The 21,795-nt window shown below is 38.4% G+C and overlaps 1 protein-coding gene across 3 annotated transcripts in view; it reads left to right on the top strand.

The window, feature by feature from the left end:
* The window catches only part of CBFB (core-binding factor subunit beta), a 61,791-nt gene that overhangs the window by 780 nt on the left and 39,216 nt on the right, over positions 1 to 21,795 (top strand). For all 3 annotated transcript variants that reach the window (XM_068527629.1, XM_068527630.1, XM_068527628.1), the window contains exon 3: positions 4,391 to 4,507. In XM_068527629.1, the coding sequence (XP_068383730.1) occupies positions 4,391 to 4,507 (117 nt within the window). The remainder of the gene's footprint in view (positions 1 to 4,390; positions 4,508 to 21,795) is intronic.

The following is a 21,795-nucleotide window of genomic DNA, read 5'->3' as shown; positions in this document are numbered from 1 at the left end:
CTGAGCGGGCGCCGTCTCACTTCCTACTCGGGATTCAAAATGCGAAACCAGACACTGGCGGGCCGCGTCCTCGCGGGGAGACGCTTCCCTGTGGTTCTCGGCGGGTGGATTATGTTTCCCAGACGCGACTCGGCAAACACTTTGCCGCGAGTGGAACTCAAACCGGAGCCCAACTAAACAAGGAAAGGTCGTTGTATAGGCTGTAACACTGATTAAAGAAAGGGTCGATTATTAGTAGGAAGAAAACACCCGTACGGAAAAAATTGGGCTTCTGATTCTTGGGCGATAGTTTGTCTCTTAGACGCTAGATTTTTCGTAAACCTATATGTGAAACTGTCTTATTTTCAGTATAGCTGAGAATAAATCTGAGAGTAAATCCAGTTATCTGTTGTCCTAATAGAGGGGGAAAAAAAGCCCTCAAGAACGTGCCATCTTCTTTTCTTAGAATGTTAAGCTTCAGGAGAATCAGAAAGAAACCATTTGGTGTTTTTTTGTTTTTGTTTTTTCCCCAAACCTAAAAAACATATCCCGTTTAGGCCTGAAGTTACTAAAGAATTGCATGGATTTGCAAAACCCACTGTTGATCCGAGGCCCTGTTTTAGGTGGTCGATTTGGTGCCTTACCTCCGTGAAACCTCATGTTGAAAAAAATTCAAGTGTCCTAGTTCCCCTCATCTCCTTTTGGTTTGTCCTACTGGAGGTGCTAATGAAGAGAGAATGATGAAGCCAAAAAGTGCATAGGAAAAAACTAAAGAGAAGAGGTTGATTATTAATTTAAAAAAAAGTTGAAGCACTATATAATGGAATCTGATTATCTGCTCCATGACTTGGACCATTGCATCTGCACACACTTGAAGGTACGGGAGCAGTTTGAATTTAGGTTAACAATAGGAAGACATATTGAAACATTTGCTTCTCCCATTCCTTGTACAGTAGAGAATCTATTTATTGGTATTGAGACATAATTCACATATCATAAAATTCTCCCTTTTCATCACTGAAATCGTTTATTTTTAAAAAATATTTTGATGCTTAAAATGAAGGCTTTTTAGAATTGTATTACAGATCATGAGAAGATACTGGCCAAATTTATTAGGAACTCTAGAATATTTGGTCATTATTGCACATTATAAAAGAAAATGTCTAGATTTTAGCCCACTTTTTTGAGTGTTTGTCATAGTTGTATGATTCAAATGTATAGGACAGATACTTTCTGGTTTTGGCACTGAGTGGTAGAAGAATCATTCATTAGTTGGCTCAGTGATTATATCATCCTTTGTCTGGATTTCCTTTTGGAATAGGTGGATGGTATACCCAACCCATGGATGTTTTGGAAGTAACTTTGTATTTGGAAGGAATTTCACATTTCCCTCTCTTTCTAGTTTCCCCCCCTTTAATTCAATGTTAGCTATATTTAAATTGAGAGATTTTTAGCTTCTAGAGGATGGAGACCACATTAATTCCGTGTATGCCCCCTCTGTATGGGTTTTGCACAGTGTCTTTTGCATCATAAGTACTTGATTATTTGAATTTAGAGGTTACTTCATTTAATGCCCAAAATTTATCTTATGACTTAAAACAGGCTGTGGCTTTTACTTATTTGGTGGTGGAAAATAGGTGTGGAAAAGGCATTTTTTTGCTTCTATTTTGACAGCAGCCATGTATGATAAAAATATGCATAGTTCCCAAAACTATATCCAACACTGTCCCCCCTCTCTTTTATTCTTTTTATTATGAACATCTCCTTAACTTATCAGTGAGGTTAATGAAGGATTTATTTTGTATTTAGATGCGAAACAGTGTAAGGCTGTGATGCTCATCTCTTCTTAGTTATAAAACTTATCCGGACTCCGTATCATAGCATGAAATAAAAGTGATTATGGGTGAGGGGTAGAATTTATTTGGTAAAATATGATTTATTCCTTATATAAGCTCTTGTAGTAGGAGTGTTAGAGATATCGTCAACACTAATGATTAATAAAAGAAAAAAATACTTATGAGAGGTATGGTGACTCTATTGTGAAAGCAGTAAAAACTATGTATTTTTAATCCTGAAGATGGAAGAATAAAAGGTATGTTGGACTGGCACAGGTGTGCTATTTTACAGTTTAATGAAACCTATAAAATATAGTCAGGACATTCTAGAAATCCTCCATACAGACACTTTTACCAGTGTGACATCTTTATGTTTTCAAACAGAATGTTCCCAACTCCTATGTATGTGTAGGTGTTCCAGTAAAAAAAAAAAAAAAAAGAGTTCTGTGGTCAAATAAATTTGGGAAATGGTATTTTAGAGTGATGTGTTTTTACCACTTCTCCTGTCTCAGAGAGGGATGTTGATGACATAATGGACATGAAGTGATGAAGCAGGAAATCTCTTCTGAGGTTGGCCTTCAGGCAGGAGGTGAGGTAATAAGAGCTGCAGAATGTCTTCACCTAACACAGAGCTGATTTGGGATACACTGGTGGCAGGAGGATTTGTTACTAGGTGAATACTGAAGAAACATGGCTATGTGATTTTGACAGAGGGTATTCATTCATGGGCAGAATCTCTTATCTGCCCTGAGAATTTCATTATCTGAGACTGAAAAAGTTGGCTGTTTTCTTCAGCTCAAAATTACTTCTCATTGTATTTAGCAAATACATGTAGCATTTACTTGGTACTGTTCTAAGCACTTTACAAATACTGGAAACTGAGGTTCTGAGTTAAGTAATTTGCCTCAGGTCACACAGCCTAGGCAGTTTGCCACCTAGTGTCTGTTTTCATTTGAACTATTATTAGTTCATTTCAGTTCAATGGTTGTTTTTTAAACTTATGCTAATAGTGGGCAAATTTTTTTTTTAAGATTCATATTGTAATATTGATGTTTGTTCAGTCTCTATTCATATAAAATATTTACCACAAGAAAAGGTATCCCAGTGATTAGGGAAATGCCATTAAAGATGTCTATAGAGATTTAGCAGTTAGGTTGACAGTTGTACCTACTAGTACCAGTCATAGATACAGGAAGTACTGTAATTTTTATCTCTAAAGAATCTAAGCCCTTAATCATCAGGGGAACTAGCAGATAGCTGAATCAACTAATGCTTTAAACAAATTGCCCAAAAATGTGAACCCCTTGCTTTCAGATGAAGACTATGCTTGGAAACAAATTATGCTTAAGAACTTTAGTTACTAAAATAAAACAAACAAAAAGTTGTCTGATTTCAACAAAGAAGAGTTTACATTTAGATGATGAGAAAAATTTTTTTTCAAATGCTTTTTACTTATTTCTTTCATATTTTCCCTGGGGAAGAGGGACATTGTTATTTCCATTTTTTACTTGGGGGAAATACAGAGTAAATTGCTCAGGGGCTACACAGAATGACACTTTATTGAAATGGTTTTAGATTGTCTGTCTGTTGAGCTGTGCCATCCAAATCTTTTATAAATATTAGATGAATACTCTTTTGTTATTGTCAGAATCAGTTCTCCTAAAGTCAGATTTTAGAAAATGCATATTTTTTTAATCATCCAAGGTTTTAGAGAGATGAGAAGTAGTCACATCACATGCTAGTGTATGGTTTATCAGAGGAGAGACAGTCCCAGGTGCATTTTTTTTTTCAGTAGGAAGGTATTAATTAACATTTATTTGTATTCACTGTGCAAGTAACTGGAATTTGGGAAACTGGATAAAATAGACACCTATGGGGATGAAAAGGTCTGTACTTTTTAAGCTGAGCCTTTCCTGAAACTAGAATTTTTGTCTCTGAGAGAGAATTCTGCTAAAAACCATAATGGAGGATATTGTCTTCATCTTATAAATTTTGGTTATTAAAAAGCATTTGAAGTGATATTTGGTTAGTTTATTCATGATAATGAGCTCCTCCCAATGTGATATATTGTGGAGATATTTTCACTTCCAGTCATCTCCAAGTGCATTTTTAACATGGGTTTTGGAGCATAGTGTTTCTCTGGACAAGAGAAATCAGGAAAAATTAAAATGTCTCATTTACACAACTTTACATTGTGGTATGCTTTAAAATTCAAAATATTCAGCTCTTCAGTGATTTTCACATTTAAAAATACAAGTTTTTAAATACAGTGATGGTGGCTTCTGGTTAGACATTAGCAGTGCACTATACTAACGTCAGCAAAAAATGACCTGAAAGAAAGTATTGATTCCATGTCTGATTTTATATTTAAGCAGCCAATGGCAAATGTCCTCAAAATGGAATCAGATGTTTGTAACTTAATACTTAAGAAAAATGATGAGTGCATGTTTTTTTACTTTTAAGTAATCTTGGTGCTGCCTGGCTTAAGACAGAAACTGATGTAAAAATAAATGACTGCCTGCATAATTTATGTAATGTCCTGCTCCTGATCCTGTTTGTATTGATTTTTCTAAAAGGCTTTTGTGGCCACAGGAACCAATCTGTCTCTCCAGTTTTTTCCGGCCAGCTGGCAGGGAGAACAGCGACAAACACCTAGCCGAGAGTATGTCGACTTAGAAAGAGAAGCAGGCAAGGTAGGAAACATTTCTTTGCAATTTGAAATACTGTGGATTGTTTTATTATTAGAGATTATCTGATGATTTACATTTTAATAAAGAGATCACAGATCTGATTATACAGGCATATGATCAGATTTGTTTTCATTCTGTATTATAAAGATATAGTACAATTTTTAAAAATCAAATTTTTTATATAATTTTATTGCTAATTTCATGTTTATATCATTTGCCATAGAAAGGTCTAGCCCTTAAAGAGAGTAGTGTGCTTTCTTACATGTAACATTTGAAACTTAATTCCTTTAAAGTGTTGACAAGAAATTTTTTGTTTTACTAAAATGTGTGTGACTATAGTGTTGTAAAAAAAAATGAAATTTAGAGAAAAATGGGAAGACGCTCTGTAGGCTTAAAATTTAATAATATTTGGAAATAGTTCATGGGTAGCTTTCTACTTCTGTTAATATAGCAAGTTTAATTTTGAGAAAAACAATGTGAAGATGTTAACTTGGAAATAATTTTTTTGTTTTGAGGAAAAGCTTCTGGGAAACAAATAAATGTCTTAAAATTATTATGTTGGAAGTTTAGGTTGAAGATACGAAAAATGTAGTTGGAAATGTTTAAGCTGAGAGCCATATTAAAATCTAAGTTAAATGTGTTTATGATTTTGAAGAAATGTTAATGAATAATATCTTGGATTGGTTCATCTTTTAATGTGGAAATTGACTTCTTGAAATAAAATATTTAAAGAAAGAAAATTTTTTGACCTCATTTTGTACTCAGTATTTCTCCTGTTTCCTTTGCAGTGTATTTCTATAACCTGTTTTTATTAACTTGCTAAATTACTTTCCTAAGTGTCATCGTGAATAGTATAACCTATCACTTTATTTGCAAAACATAAGGAACATCTAAATAGTCCTTTGAGGAACTTAAAAGATTTTTGTATTGGGCTGTATTAGGAAAAGGATTTTCTTTTTATTGATTGATTGAATTTTTGAATTTTATTTTATTTATTTTTTATACAGCAGGTTCTTATTAGTTATCTATTTTATACATACTAGTGTATATATGTCAATCCCAATCTCCCAATTCATCCCACCACCACCACCCCTCCGAAAAGGATTTTCTTATTTTGTATATATACAATGAAGAGGTTTTTTTTGTTTTCTTTAATTTTATTTATTTATTATTTTTATAAATAAATTTGATTGATTGATTGATTGATCGATTTTGGCTGTGTTGGGTCTTCGTTGCTGCACACGGGCTTTCTCTAGTTGTGGCGAGCGGGAGCTACTCTTTGTTGCGGTGCGCGGGCTTCTCATTGCGGTGGCTTCTCGTTGTGAGCACGGGCTCTAGGCACACGGGCTTCAGTAGCTGTGGCACGTGGGCTCAGTAGTTGTGGCACATGGGCCCTAGAGCATAGGCTCAGTAGTTGTGGTGCATGGGCTTAGTTGCTCTGCGGCATGTGGAATCTTCCCCGACCAGGGCTTCAACCTGTGTCCCCTGCATTGGCAGGCGGATTCTTAACCACTGCGCCACCAGGGAAGTTCAAGACCACATTATCTTTGGACTTAAGCTATTGAGATGTTTTCAGTTATATGATCAACATGAACAAAAACGTTAGATGGCTTATTCTAGAATTTAGAGGTTTTGTTTTCAAATATATCAGGAAGAGTGATAGAACTGATGCAAGAAATCAAGAAACTTATATTTTAATACTTGTTTTATAATTTTTTTTCTGTAAAGTGCCAGAGAGTAAATATTTTCAGTTTTGCAGGCATATGTTCTCTGTTGCAACTACTCAGGTTCACTGTTACAGTGTGAAAGGAGCCATAGACAATAGGTAAACAAATGAACGTGGCTGTGTTCCAGGGATGGTAATGCTGGCAGAAATCTGTATCTTTCCCTCAGATTTAAATCTGTAAATGTTTGTGCATAGATGATATATTTCTCAAATATAATTTTACCAACACTTGTACTACGCCAATAGAATCTAGGGGAAAAAAAGCATTTTAATGAAAAAAAAAAAAAAAAAACCCTGCTAGTATATCACTCTATACCACTGGGATAAATAAGTACTCCAGTGAATTTAGAGAAAAGATAACCCGTGTTTTCTCATCCATAGAGCTCAGGCTACAGGGTCTCATTTCTCTTCCTCCATTTTTATGATGTCTTTCTGATAACCATTAGCGTTTATTTCTGTGCCCATAGGACTAGAAGCAAAGCAAATTGAAGGAATTTCCCTAAATGTTAATTATTTGCCTCTGCTCCTTATATTGGATCCAAAATCAGTGTCTCTTCTTCCACATACTCTTGACCTTGTTACATCCTAAAGCAGCTTAGTTCTCTTCCCATTCAAACCCAGCTTTGAGAAGATGAGTGGTTAAGCCTTTCAAGTTAGGTATAATTAAGTCCTGGCTTCATATACTACTTCATTTATTACTCTGTAACTTTGGACAAGTTATTTTATCTTTATGGTCCTCAATTATAATGGGAGTTTAATACATATCTCCCAGGGTGGCCCTAGTGATTAAATGAAATAGTGTATATAAAGTGCTTAGCTCAGTACCTGACACAGTTACTCAAAAATTCATTCAGAAGTTCTTTGTTGAACACCTATTATGTGTATTGAGTGAACACTGTCCTGGGCACTTGAGATGCATCAGTGAACAAAACAAAGATCCTGCCCTAGAGGTTGTTTTATGGAAGGAATGGAGGAGTGGGCAATATGCATAGTACATAAGTTATGTAATACGTTACAGAGTGGTAAGTGCTCTGGAAAAAAAGGAAAATTAGAGTAAAATAAGGGTTATCAATGAACAGGAATGTCTGTAATTTTAAATAGGATAGTCCGGATAGAGAAGGTCATATTTGAGCGGAGACCCGAAGGAGGTTAGGGAATGATGAGCCATGCAGATAGCTGAAGGAAAGATGTTCCAGACAGAGGACACAGCCTTGTAAAGGCCCTAGAGTGGGAGCTTGCACAGTGTGTTTGTTAAACAACAAGCGGGCCGGTATGGCTTGAGTAGACTGAGCGAGGAGGAGAGTAGTAGGAGAAGAGATGAGGGAGATGTCAAGGAGCCGGTTTACGTGACTGTGGGAGGCCATGTAACAACGTGGGCTTTATTCTGAGTGGAGTGGGGAGTAGTTTCTGCTTTTTGAGCACATCAGTGATATGATCTGCCTTAAGTTTTGAAAGGATCGCTCTAGCTGCTGGGTTAACAACAGGTTTAGGGGGCAAGAGTGAAGTAGGGGGACCAGTTAGGCTATTGCATTAGTCTTGGTGAGAGACTAGGGTGGTAGCAATGGAAGTGGTGAGAAGTAGTCATAGTCTGGATATATTTTGAGATAGAGCCAACAGGATTTGCTTATGGATTGGATGTGAGGTGTGAGAATCAAGAATGACTCCAGGGGCTTCCCTGGTGGCGCAGTGGTTAAGAATCCGCCTGCCAGTGCGGGAGACACGGGTTTGAGCCCTGGTCCGGGAAGATCCCACATGCCGCGGCGCAGTTAAGCCCGTGCACCACAACTACTGAGCCTGCGCTCTAGAGCCCACAAGCCACAACTGCTGAGCCCGCGAGCCACAACTACTGAAGCCCGTACTCCTAGAGCCCATGCTCCGCAACAAGAGAAGCCATTGCAATGAGAAGCCCGTGCACCGCAACGAAGAGTAGCCCCTACTCGCCACAACTAGAGAAAGCCCACGGGCAGCAACGAAGACCCAGCTCAGCCAAAAATAAAATAAATTAATAAATAAATTTTTAAAAAAATCTTTAAAAAAACCAAATGACTCTGGGCTTCCCTGGTGGCGCAGTGGTTGAGAGTCTGCCTGCCGATGCAGGGGACACGGGTTCGGGCCCTGGTGTGGGAAGATCCCACATGCCGCGGAGCAATTAGGCCTGTGAGCCACAATTACTGAGCCTGCGCGTCTGGAGCCTGTGCTCCGCAACAAGAGAGGCCGCGATAGTGAGAGGCCCGCGCACCGCGATGAAGAGTGGCCCCCGCTTGCCACAACTAGAGAAAGCCCTCGCACAGAAACGAAGACCCATCACAGCCATAAATAAAAAAATAAATAAAATTTAAAAAAAAAAAAGAATCTGCCTGCCAATGCAGGGGACGCGGGTTCGAGCCCTGGTCCGGGAAGATCCCACATGCCACGTAGCAGCTAAGCCCATCCGCCACAACTACTGAGCCTGCTTGCTGCAACTACTGAAGTCCACGAGCCTAGAGCCCGTGCTCCACAACAAGAGAAGCCACCGCAGTGAGAAACCTGGGCACCACAACAAAGAGTAGCCCCCACTCGCCGTAACCAGAGAAAGCCTGCGCGCAGCAACGAAGACCCAATGCAGCCAAAAATAAATAAATAAAATAAATAAATTTACCAAAAAAAAGAATGACTCTAGCTTTCTGGTTAGAGCAACTGGGAGTATGGGATTGCTGTCATCTGAGATGAGAAAAGCTGTGGGTGGAGCAATTTTGAGGAGCAGTTTAGGACATGTGAGTTTGTGGTGGTGGCTTGTTGCAGCTTCTGTTTTCTCACCATCCACCCTTAACTTCTTAAGTTATGGCACTGCTTTTTCATAAGTGACCCTTTGCTTATCTCAAGAGTTCAGTGGCTTTTTTTTTAAATCAACTTTATTGAAGTATAGTTTACTTACCAAAAATTGCACCCACTTTAAGTGTATAATTTGAGTTTTAACAAATGTACACACCCATGTAAACACCACCCACAATCCAGATAATGTTTCAGTCCCCTCATGCCCTTTTACAGGAATCTGGGAGTGGCTTGGCTGGGTGGTTCTGGCTCAGGGTCTCCTAGGAGATTGCAGTCAAGCTCTTGGGGCTGTGCAGTCTCTGAGGGCTTGGCTGGCGCTAAAGGATCCCCTTCCAAGCTCACTCATCACTTTTGGTCGGTGGCTTCAGTTCCTAGTCACATGTTCCTCTCCATAGAGAGAAAAAGAATGAGGTCACCCTGCTTTTTATGACCTATTCTCTGATCACTTGTGTCTTCTCCTGTTCATTAGAAGTGAGTCACTAAGTCTAGCCCACACTCAACAGGGAGGGGGGTGGTTTATTCACAAACATGAGAGGAGGCTGGGGTCATTGGGGCCATCTTGGAGGCTGGCTACCACAATGTTACTTAAATTTGATGAATTCAGAAAAAAATTAGAATGCTAATAGGAAACAGAAGCTCCATAGTCTCTTTGATTTGAAATATGGCTTTATGATCTAAGAAAACGGTCTTAGCAAAACCAGTCCTTTTATTCATTCTTTCTGCCTTTGTGTTTGTAGGAATATTTTCAAACCAAGGGTCTTCAGTAAGGAAGGTCTGTTAATGGATAACTGACCATCAAGTCAGAGCACACGATTTTATAGTCTGTCTTTCAAATATATTTGAAACTTTTGCACCCAGGTATCTAGTGAGTTGTCTACATTGACTCTTAATAAGGGTCTTTCTTAGAAGGTTTAAAATAATACAGTGTAGTGGAAAGAGCTCTGGATATGAGTCAGAAGACAATCATAACTGGTTTCCTTACCTGTAAATGGGAATCAGAATGTCTTCCCTATTCTTATACCTCATATGAGGATTAAATGAGGTACCAGAATATGTGAAGATGCCTTTTAAATTGTAAAGCCCTATCCAAAGTTAGGCTATTTGATGGGTTTGTACGGTGAGATTATAGATAATCAAGGAGTTTTAGTGCTGTAGAGTGCCTTAGGTCAGCTTCACTTCAGGTAGCTCTACTATGTTGGGAGACTGCATCTTTCCCAAGTGGTCCATCCTGGTATTTTATAAACCTAAACAGCCAAAATGTTTATAATTCTTCCTTAACTTAAACTGCTTTCCTCTAATTTAGCTGTCAGAAGACAAGGAATGCAACAGATAGAATTGAAATTCTTTTTTTTTTTTTTAGTAATTTATAAAGGTTTTACTCTTTTTTTTTATTTTATTTATTTATTTACTTATTTATGGCTGTGTTGGGTCTTCGTTTCTGTGCGAGGGCTTTCTCTAGTTGCGGCAAGCGGGGGCCACTCTTCATCGCAGTGCACGGGCCTCTCACTGTCGAGGCCTCTCGTTGCGGAGCACAGGCTCCAGATGCGCAGGCTCAGCAATTGTGGCTCACGGGCCTAGTCACTCCGCGGCATGTGGGATCTTCCCAGACCAGGGCTCGAACCCGTATCCCCTGCATTGGCAGGCAGATTCTCAACCGCTGCGCCACCAGGGAAGCCCTGAAATCATTCTTACGTTAAATTTTTGTAGACCAAGCAACACCCGATTCATTTGATCTTTCCTCTTAGAATCTATTTCCAATTGAGTTTTATTTCAAACAAATGCAGATGATTATGGTTGACCATAAGTTATTAGTCTTGAGTGGTCAGATTAATGGTTTTTGCATGCATTGTGTTTCTGAAAGCCTCCTTAGGTTTTTAAATTAATGATTGTTTATGCTTACTACATGATCCTAGTTTGTGAGCATAAAGGGTATGAAAACACTTCATAAACTGAAAAAATGAACTTTATAGTGCTACTGTTCACTATTCTTTCTATGGAAATTGAATATACTATCTAGTTTTATCTAGATATATCTAGAATATACTATCTGGTCCCAGAAAAAGCGGTTAAACTTTATATGGTTGTTGCATTGCTATTTATACCTGACGATTTTAATTGATAGTCAGGTAATGTTAATAGCAGACATTGGGAGTAATTATAATGTGTATGGCATTAGAGTAGGTACTTTTAAACATTTTTGGTAAGTTATGTGCTTTACTTTTTTTGTCCTTTCTGAACATTTATACTTAAAATGAAAATCTTTTATCATTCATTTTCATCAGCATAAAATAACAAAGCAAAATTTAACAGCATTTGATTTAATGCATGAGGACAAACCCTTGTTTTAAATGTCTTCAAAGGTCTGTGACTGCTGCTTCTGGAGTGTTTTGCTTACTTGCTTGCGGGATCTTTGTCCCAAAATAAATATTGTGTCTGTTTATATACCATCCACAATTTGGCAGAGTTTAGAGGACTCCTTAATGTTAGCTTTGAGAAATCTGTATTCAAGCTCAGAAGCAAGTTCCCTCTCCTCCTTAGACAGCCCAGTCACTCCAAATAAAAGATATCTGTGGTAACGCTTCGGAATGTGGTTTCCCCAAGAGAAATTGAGGCAACTTTACAACTAACTTGTCAGATCTAGACTTTAAGTATTTCAATTCAACTAAAACATGAAGTATATTTTCCAGCACTTGGTTATCAACAGTTCAGTGCATTGAAATAAGTAATCTGGGCTTTTAGAAAAGTTTTATTTCAATAATTTTTTAAAATAAATTTATTTATTTTATTTATTTTTGGCTGCATTGGGTCTTCGTTGCTGTGCATGGGCTTTCTCTAGTTGTGGCGAGAGGGGGCTACTCTTTGTAGCAGTGCACGGGCTTCTCATTGCAGTGGCTTCTCTTGTTGCGGAGCACGGGCTCTATGCGCGTGGGCTTGAGTAGTTGTGACACACGGGCTCAGTAGTTGTGGCTTTCGGGCTCTAGAGCGCAGGCTCAGTAGTTGTGGCACACGGGCTTAGTTTCTCCGCGGCATGTGGGATCTTCCCGGACCAGGGCTCGAACCCGTGTCCCCTGCATTGGCAGGCGGATTCTTAACCACTGAGCCATCAGGGAAGCCCTATTTCAACAATTTTTAAATCCAAGAAGAGTTGACTGACTTCATGAAGAAATAATAATGTTTAAAAATGAGAATATCATAGTACCTTCCAGTTAGAGTTACATTAATTTTCATATATGGTAAATGTACCTCTGAAGTATTTGAGGATAATGTACTCTTTTTTTTTTTTCCTTTCTTCTCTTTTTTCTCCCAGGTTTTTTGAGATATAATTAATATACAGCACTGATCTTTTTCCCTTTTCTTGAATTGCATTATTTGCCTAGATTTACCTTTTAGTGTAAAGATAACATTTTAGTCTTGGCCATATATCAATTATATATTCCAAGTTACAGATGTCAGAAAATATGTCTGAGAGAAACATCCTTAATTCTTTCCCTTTTTGCTTCTGTTTCCTACCCCAATATTTTTGAATGATTAATTCAAACACTGCAAGGATAAAGACTATTGAAATGTTCAACTAAAGAAATCAGTTTTTGAGAAGGGCTGCTATATCCCAGCTTTACTGCTTCCCATTTTCTTTTGTAATTGTTTTTTTTCAATTGTCATTATTGAGATATAATTTATATACAACAGAATTCACCTATTTAAGGTATATAATTCAGTGACAAATGTGTACAGTCATTGGTGTGATTACTACCACAATAAAGATACAGAATATTTCCATAACCGCAGAAAGTTCCCTCATGCCCCTTTGCAGGCAATGTCATCTCAGGTAACCACTATCTGCTTTCTATTACATACTGTTTTGTCTTTTCTGGAATTTCATATAAATGGAATCATACAGTATGTAGTCTTTTGTACTTAGCAACTTGCTCTTGAAATTCATCCATATTGTGTGTATAGTAGTCCATTCCTTTTTATTACTGAGTAGTATTCCATTGTTTGGACTTGTCACATTTTGTTTATCCATTTACCAGCTGATGGCCATTTGAGTTATTTCGCCTTGTTTTGTCGGCTGTGCTGCTTTGAACATTTTTATACGAGTCTTTTATGTAGATATTTGTTTTCATTTCTCTTGGGTAGATATATAGGACTGAAATTACTGGGTTGTTTCATGCGTATAACTTTTTTTTTTTTTTTTTTTAGTTTTTTTTTTTTTTTAATTAATTTATTTTTATGGCTGTGTTGGGTCTTCGTTTCTGTGCAAGGGCTTTCTCTAGTTGCGGCAAGCGGGGGCCACTCTTCATCACAGTGCGCGGGCCTCTCACTATCGCGGCCTCTCTTGTTGTGGAGCACAGGCTCCAGATGCGCAGGCTCAGTAATTGTGGCTCACGGGCCCAGCTGCTCCGCGGCATGTGGGATCTTCCCAGACCAGGGCTCGAACCCGTGTCCCCTGCATTGGCGGGCAGATTCTCAACCACTGCGCCACCAGGGAAGCCCATGAGTATAACTTTTTAAGGAACTACCAAGCTGTTCTCCAAAGTGGCTGTACAGTTTCACATTCCAACTAGCCATGTACGAAAGTTTCAGTTACTTCACATCTTTACTAACACTTTGTACTGTCAGTCTTTTTAATTTTAGACATTTTAGTGAGTTTGTAGTGGTATCTCATTTTGGTTTTAATTTGCATCTCCCTAGTGACTAATGATGTTGAGCATGTTTTATGTGCTCGTGTGCCATTTGTGTATCTTTGGCAGTGTCTGTTCGGAACTTTTCCCATTTTTTGATATCAAGTTATTATTGAGATGTAAGCATTTTTTTATGTATTAAATACAAGTTCTTCATTGATATTTTTGCAATTGAAGTTTTATTATGAGTCTGTTTTAAAGTAGAGATAGCCTTGACTGCATATAAACATTGTATTAGGGGACTTCGCTGGTGGTCCAGTGGTTAAGACTCTGCGCTCCCAATGCAGGGGGCCCCGGTTTGATCCCTGGTCAGGGAACTAGATCCCGCATGCTGCAACTAAGACCCGGCACAGCCAAATAAATAAATAAATAAATAAATAAATAAATACTTTTAAAAATAAAATATTTATTTAAAAAAAAATTGTATTAGGAAATACAAATACAGATTCTGTCAGAACTGCTATAATGTAAATGTAATTTTGGCTTCTGTTGTGCCTGTCTTAACTTTCTCTCATTTGTAAACTTTAATGCTGCCTGGCTCATAATGTTGATAATCTTGAAATTAATGGTAGTTCCTTCAAGAGCTTGATGCATTTTTCTTTAAGTCTTTATTGATTGATTGATTGATTGGTTGCCGCGTTGCATGGCATGTGGGATATTAGTTCCCCGACCAGGGATCGAACTCATGCCTTCTGCATTGGAAGCAGAGTTTTAACCACTGGACCTCCATGTTTGGGTTTGTTTGTTTGGTTGGTTGTTTTTTTTGAACTTGTGTTTTTATTTTGTTTATTATGGTAAAATACACGTCACAAAAAATTTACCATTTTAACTGTTTTTAACTGTACAGTTCAGTATCGTTAAGTATATTAAAACTGTTGTGTAACCATCACCACCATCCATCTCCAGAACTTTTGTCATCTTCCTCAAACTGGAACTCTGTACCCATTAACCATTAATTCTCCATTCTCCTTTCCCATGCCCCCAGCCCCTGGCAACTGCGATTCTACTTCTGTCTTTGTGAATTTGATTCCTTTAGGTACCTCATATAAGTGGAATCATATGGTATTTGTCCTGTTGTGACTGACTTATTCCACTTAGCATAATGTCTTTAAGGTTCATCTGTGTTGTTTCAATGTAGTGGGGTTTTTTTTATATATATAAATTTATTTATTTTATTTTTGGCTGTGTTGGGTCTTTGTTGCTGCGTGCGGGCTTTCTCTAGTTGCGGCAAGCAAGGGCTACTCTTTGTTCTGGTGCGCCAGCTTCTCTTTGCAGTGGCTTCTCTTGTTGCGGCGCACCGGCTCTAGGCGCGCAGGCTTCAGTAGTTGCGGCACGTGGGCTCAGCAGTTGTGGCTCATGGGCTTAATTGCTCCGCGGCATGTGGGATCTTCCCGGACCAGGGATAGAACCTGTGTCCTCCGCATTGGCATTCTTAACCACTGCGCCACCAGGGAAGTCCCTCAATGTAGTGTTTTAAAATAACCTTTTTCCTGACAAAAGAAATAAGAAAAATTTGGAAAATACACTTTTAGAAAAGATATAAAAATCATCCATAACCTACCTCTTAGAAAACCATTGTTAATGTTTTGTTATATTGCTGTTCTTATTTTTTTCTGTGTATATTTAAATTTTAAAGTAAAAATTATTCTATTTGATATAGCATTTACTTTTTATCTTTGAATTTTCTGCACATCTTATTAATTGTAGGATACTTTTTTATCTGACATTAAAAAATCTGTATCTTTCTGATCTTACTGTTATTAACTATCAAAGAATAGAAAAATCAGAAATAGATACCTTTGTATAAGAAAGAAGCAACAAAATGATTATCAGTGTTAATTTTTAGAATAAAAAGATGAGAAATATGGACGTGGATGTACCTAACGAGCACACACGAGTCTTCATCCATCTAGGAAATCTTTGCAAATGTAGGAAACAGTGGTCAGTCAATACTGTACACATGGCAATCATATGAAAAATCTTTTTCTCTCCTACAGAAAACTTTGCGGGGCAGAAAACGTTTATTAAACTACATCTGAATATATGGGACTCCCTTTGCTCCTGTGTACTCTAATTTCCTCATTTAAGAATTGGAATAATAATAGCAAACAGTTCTGTAGCACTGGCTATGTGCCAGGTGCTGTTTTAATTGCTACATAGATAACATAGACTGATACTTTTATGATCTCCTTTTTACTGAGAAGAAAGCATTTGTAAATTTTAATGCTATTTAGCTTGAGCAGACTTAGAGACTTTATTTCTTTGATATCACTTCTTTGATACTTAGTTTTCTACAGAATATTAGAAGCCACAGACTAGCTAACTGTGTTCTTCATGTTATAGACAGTGATTTGGTGGGGAGTTTAATTATTGTTACCTTCCTTTATGAAAGTATACAATGTAAATAGTTGGAAATTATTATCTACTGTGAGCTTTTCAATTTAGGCTGGGCCTTCTCAAATTGATGTGTATTTAGGAACCAAGAATTTAAAATAACACTTAAAATGTGCCTTTTGGCAGTGTAACTGTGCTTTTAGGACTCTGATACTTTGCTGTGCTGTACTGTGTGTCCTCAGCAGGAAAGGGCCAGGTCTGGGAACGGTTGGCAGGTTGTTTTTACAGGGGAAAACCTTTCTTCCATGTATACAGTCAATACTAAACCCTTTTGTGTTTTAAAACTTCAGATATGAAGGCGGATTAATCTTCAGATTAAAACAAAAGGGTAGGGCTTCCCTGGTGGCGCAGTGGTTAAGAATCTGCCTGCCAATGCAGGGAACACGGGTTTGAGCCCTGGTCTGGGAAGGTCCCACATGCCGCGGAGCAACTAAGCCTGTGCACCACAACTACTGAGCCTGCCCTCTAGAGCCCGCGTGCCACAGCTAATGAGCCCGCGCACCTAGAGCCTGTGCTCTGCAACAAGAGAAGCCACCGCAATGAGAAGCCCTCGCACCGCAAGGAAGAGCAGCCCCCGCTCACCACAACTAGGAAGAGCCTGCGCGCGGCAATGAAGACCCAACGCAGCCCAAAAAAACAGAAACAAAAACAAACAAAAGGGTAGCCTAGGAACATGTGACTGCAGCATTTCCATTAGGAGAATTTAGATGTTTTCAAATAAATAAAATATTCTGCCCATATTAAAAGATAATTTTTAATAAGTGTCTGGCCTCACTTGCAGAGTATTGTTTTAAATAATGGCCCTTTGGGAAAACCCTTCTAAATTTTTTGAGGGTATTGCTTATTCCAGCTTTTCAGTCCTGGCTTGCCATCCCTTTACTATCCAGAACGTTGCTGCTGGGCCATTAATTGCAGTAAAATTCATGTAACATAGAATTCACCATCTTATCCATCTGTACAATTCAGTGGTTTTTAATATATTCACAATGTGCATCACCACTATCAAATTCAGAACGTTTTCAGAACTCTGGACCATTTAAAATACATTTTGACAATCTACAAACTAGCTTTCATGGTGATCACCACCAGTAGTACTAGATGATTTATACATTACTACTTCTCTTAATCCTGCACTATAGTGAAGTCTTTTATTTGATATTGGAACACATTTAATGATAACTTGATTTTACAGCTGAGGAAACTGGGGCCTAGAGAGGCTAAATAAATCTTCAGTAGTCATGTAATCTGTTTCCTAGGTAGAGCCAGGATCGAGACCCAGGTCTTTTACCCAAGAGTCTGTGTTGTTTGCAGTTTACCACATTGCTGCTAATAATCATTAGGTAAGTTGCTAGAAACTCCACATACCACTTTCCAAAGTTATTGAATATTTTGGCCCACCAAGGTATTCTTCCTATTATAGTGAATATTTTAATATGGTCATTTTTGACCTCATTTGATGACTTCAGAACAACCTTTAACTTCCATCTTTTTCCTTTCAACCTTTAACTTTTCTTGAATTGTTTTTCTAACTTAAAGTGCAAATGATATTTGTGATGATAAGCTGCTGGAAAACTACAAATCAATTTTTTGTGTTAATATTGTGTTAATAATTTGGTAAAGTCAGCTCTAATATTTTTAGAAATAATTCTTAACAGAGTTGACTCAGAATGGATTACAATAAATAGCATCTGCCTCTTTTATTTCATTACCTTTTTTTGGTCTTAGTTAAGGAACAAAGAATTTTATAACTTAATTTTGTATGTTTTTCACTTGAAATTGTACCTCTTGGGTCAGAACATTTTAGGACTCTCTTAAAAATGCCTTCCAATGCAGGGGACGCGAGTTCAATCCCTGGTCAGGGAACTAAGATCCCGCATGCTGGGGCAACTAAGCCCGCGCACTCTAGAGCCTGCACGCTCTAGAGCCCGTGCACCACAACTAGAGAACCCACATACCACAACTAAGACCCAATGCAGCCAAATAAATAAATAAATGTATTTTTAAAAATGCATTGTTTACTTTGTATCACAGAATGAAGATGGCAGAACTAGTAAGCTGTCTATTTTGGGTTGGGGGTGGGATATTCATATAATATATTCTGAAGTCATGTGAAGAGTTCATGTCATTTATTGCTCTAGATGGTTAAGGATTTAACCATGAAATTGACTATCCAGTCTCTACTTATTTTTAGGGAAATAGTCTATTTTTACATGTCCTGAAATACTTAGGAAACATTAATAATGCAGTCCATTAATGCAACTGTGGTTTGGGTGAATGTATAGAGTCATGAGTTTTGGGTGTTAGCTTGTACCACTTACTGGCTCTGTGACCTTCTGCAAGTGAATTATTTAATCTCTCAGTTTTAATTTCTTCTTTTAAACTTTTTCTTCTTATTGGATGGTTGTAAACGTCAAATAGGACTTGGAAAAGTTTTGAGAGCTGTAAAGAATTTATATAAACCCTGAAGTGGTAATGCTTGTTAAACCTGAGTGAAAAAGTACCGGGAAGAGAGAGTTAAGAAATGAAGGGAGCTATATAGAGCTGTTTTGGGGTGGGATAGGGACTTCTTTAAGCAAAATGAGTTCAAAGTAGAGGCTTGGAGTTGCAGAGAGTCCAGAAATGGCATTCAGGGTCTCACAGTGTTAAAGTTGATGGCGGTTTGTGATGCTTATGCTAACATAACACTACTTTTTTATACAGTGAGAAAGCCAGCAGGAATTTTTTTTTTTATTTATTTGTTATTTATTTATTTATTTTGGCGGCACCAAGTCTTAGTTGCAGTGGCCTTAGTTGCGGCATGTGGGAACTTCATTGTGGCATGCGAGATTTTTAGTTGTGGCATGCAGACTTCTTAGTTGTGACATGCAGACTCTTAGTTGCGGCATTCGGACTTCTTAGCTGTGGCATGCAGACTCCCAGTCGTGGCATGTGGAGCTCTCAGTTGCGGCATGCGGACTCCTAGTTGCGCATGCATGCGGGATCTAGCTCCCCGACCAGGGATTGAACCCAGGCCCCCTGCATTTGGAACACAGAGCCCTACCCACTGGACCACCAGGGAAGTCCCAGGAATTTTAAATATACCTCCGTGAAGGACAGTTTTGTGTAAGACTGTAAATCATATTACAAATTACCAAATTTTAGACTAGACTAAAAATCAAAGGTTTTTTCTACTTAACAAAGCCATGTATATCTCAGAGTATGAATATTGTGGGTGCGTGAGCATCTTCTCAGATGGCTCACAGAAGGAATGGCTCTTCCAGACGATGGACCATCAGTGTGTCTAGGTGGAGCATTCTTCTGAAAAATGATGTTTAGTGAAAATTTGCAACACACGACATTAACTCTGTGGGACTGTACAATAAAACCAGTATAATATTTCAGCATACTTTTTGTGTTGTAAAATTTAATACAGTGTGATTTTTATTGTCACTTAAAATACCTTATAAAATGTCCCAAATTAGGTGGGCTATTTCTGCATATTTTACTTTTTAAATGTTTGTTACTTAACGCATTTTCCCCTTAAAAGCTAGTCATGTTTTCATTTGTTAAACAATCTTACGAAAGAGTAGGTAAAAACATATGTATGGGGACTTCCCTGGTGGAGCGGTGGTTGAGAATCCGCCTGCCAATGCAGGGGACACGAGTTTGAGCCCTAGTCTGGGAAGATCCCACATGCCGTGGAGCAACTAAGCCTGTGCGCCACAGCTACTGAGCCTGCGCTCTAGAGCCCGTGAGCCACAACTGCTGAGCCCGCGTGCCACAACTACTGAAGCCTGCACGCCTAAAGCCCGTGCTCCGCAACAAGAGAAGCTACCGCAGTGAGAATCCTGCGCACCGCAATGAAGAGTAGCCCGCACGCAGCAACGAAGACCCAGCAAGGAAGACCCAATGCAGCCAAAAATAATTAATTAATTTAAAAAAACCATATGTACGGTTTTAAGAATAATAGTAAAAGGAACATCCATGTGATGTCTAGTAGGTAACCACTAGCCACATGTGGCTTTTTTTTTTTTTAGCAATATTATTTTATTTATTTTTTTAAACATTTATTTATTTGGTTGTGTCAAGTCTTAGTTTGCAGCAGGTGGGCTCCTTAGTTGCAGCTCACTGGTTCCTTAGTTGTGGCACATGGGCTTTTTTAGTTGTGGCAGGTGGGCTCCTTAGTTGTGGCATGCGAACTCTTAGTTGTGGCACGCATGTGGGATCTAGTTCCCTGGCCAGGGATCAAACTCGGGCCCCCTGCATTGGGAGCGCGGAGTCTTAACCACTCCACCACCAGGGAAGTCCCCACATGTGACTATTGAGCACTTAAAACGTGGCCAGTCTAGTTGACATGTGGTGTATGTGGAAAAGTACACACTGAATTTTGAAAACTTGGTACAAAAAAAAGAAGCATGTAAGATATCTCAATAATTTTTATATTGATTACATGTTGAAATACTATTTTAGGTATATTTGGTTAAGTAACATTACTGGGATTAATTTCACCTGTTTCTTTTTAGTGTTTTAAACATGGCTGCTAGAAAATTTACATTTATATATGTGAGTTGCATTTGTGATTCCCATTATATTTATGTTGGATAGTGATGCCTTAAAAAACTCCACAGTCCTATTCCCCCCTCCACAAAAACTTCTCACTACCTTGATTAATATATTTATTTCCTTGCTTTTCTTTATCATCTTGTTCCTGTGGATGTATTTCTAAACAATGATTTGTTTAATTTTGAAAAACTGAATATAGCAAGCACAAACTTCATGACAATGTAAATAAAGGACTATAGGGCTTCCCTGGTGGCGCAGTGGTCGAGAATCTGCCTGCCAATGCAGGGGACACGGGTTCGAGCCCTGGTCTGGGAAGATCCCACGTGCCTTGGAGCAACTGGGCCCGTGAGCCACAACTACTGAGCCTGCGCGTCTGAGCCTGTGCTCCGCAACAAGAGAGGCCGCGATAGTGAGAGGCGTGGCGCGCGCACCGCGATGAAGAGTGGCCCCCGCTTGCCACAACTAGAGAAAGCTCTCGCACAGAAACGAAGACCCAACACAGCCATAAATAAATAAATAAACAAATTAAAAAAAAAAAAAAAAAAAGGACTATAATGTCAGTTCAACATGAAAGTTCCTAGGAGATAAGCTGAACAAAATCTCAGTGTTACTTCTGGATTCAGCTTCCCGGCGAATTTTAAAAGCCTCTGGGGAAGTTTGTGAGCCGAGTCATGAGTAGGTTATGGAAAACCTAGGGCTCATTCTGGATTTGGGGCATCTGGCACAATGTGAGCCGTTGTTCACAGTATGCTGGAGGTCTGGAGGAAATAATGATCAGAGGAAATGGGCTGCTCTATATTTTCTGATTCTAGGTTCACCATGAACTGCCTCCTTTTTACATGAGTTTTTCCATAACTCTGTTTTATAAAACAAACTCTATACCCATTAAACAGTAACTCCCCATTCCTTGACTCCCCCTTCCCCTTTGTTCCTGGCAGCCACCATTCTTCTTTGTGATTTTGGCTACTCTAAGTACCTCTTATAAGTGGAATTATACAGTATTTGTCTTTTTATGACTGGCTTATTTCATTTAGTATAATGTCTGGAAGATTCATCCATGTTGTAGCATATTGCAGAACTTACTTCTTTAAAAGGCTGAATAATAATATTCTGTTGTATATATAGACCACATTTTG

The sequence above is a fragment of the Eschrichtius robustus genome, chromosome 19 (genome assembly GCF_028021215.1).
Source record: "Eschrichtius robustus isolate mEscRob2 chromosome 19, mEscRob2.pri, whole genome shotgun sequence".
NCBI lineage: Eukaryota > Metazoa > Chordata > Mammalia > Artiodactyla > Eschrichtiidae > Eschrichtius > Eschrichtius robustus.
The sequence above is the reverse complement of the archived record's forward strand: the minus strand, read 5'-3'. Positions and strand labels throughout refer to the sequence as shown.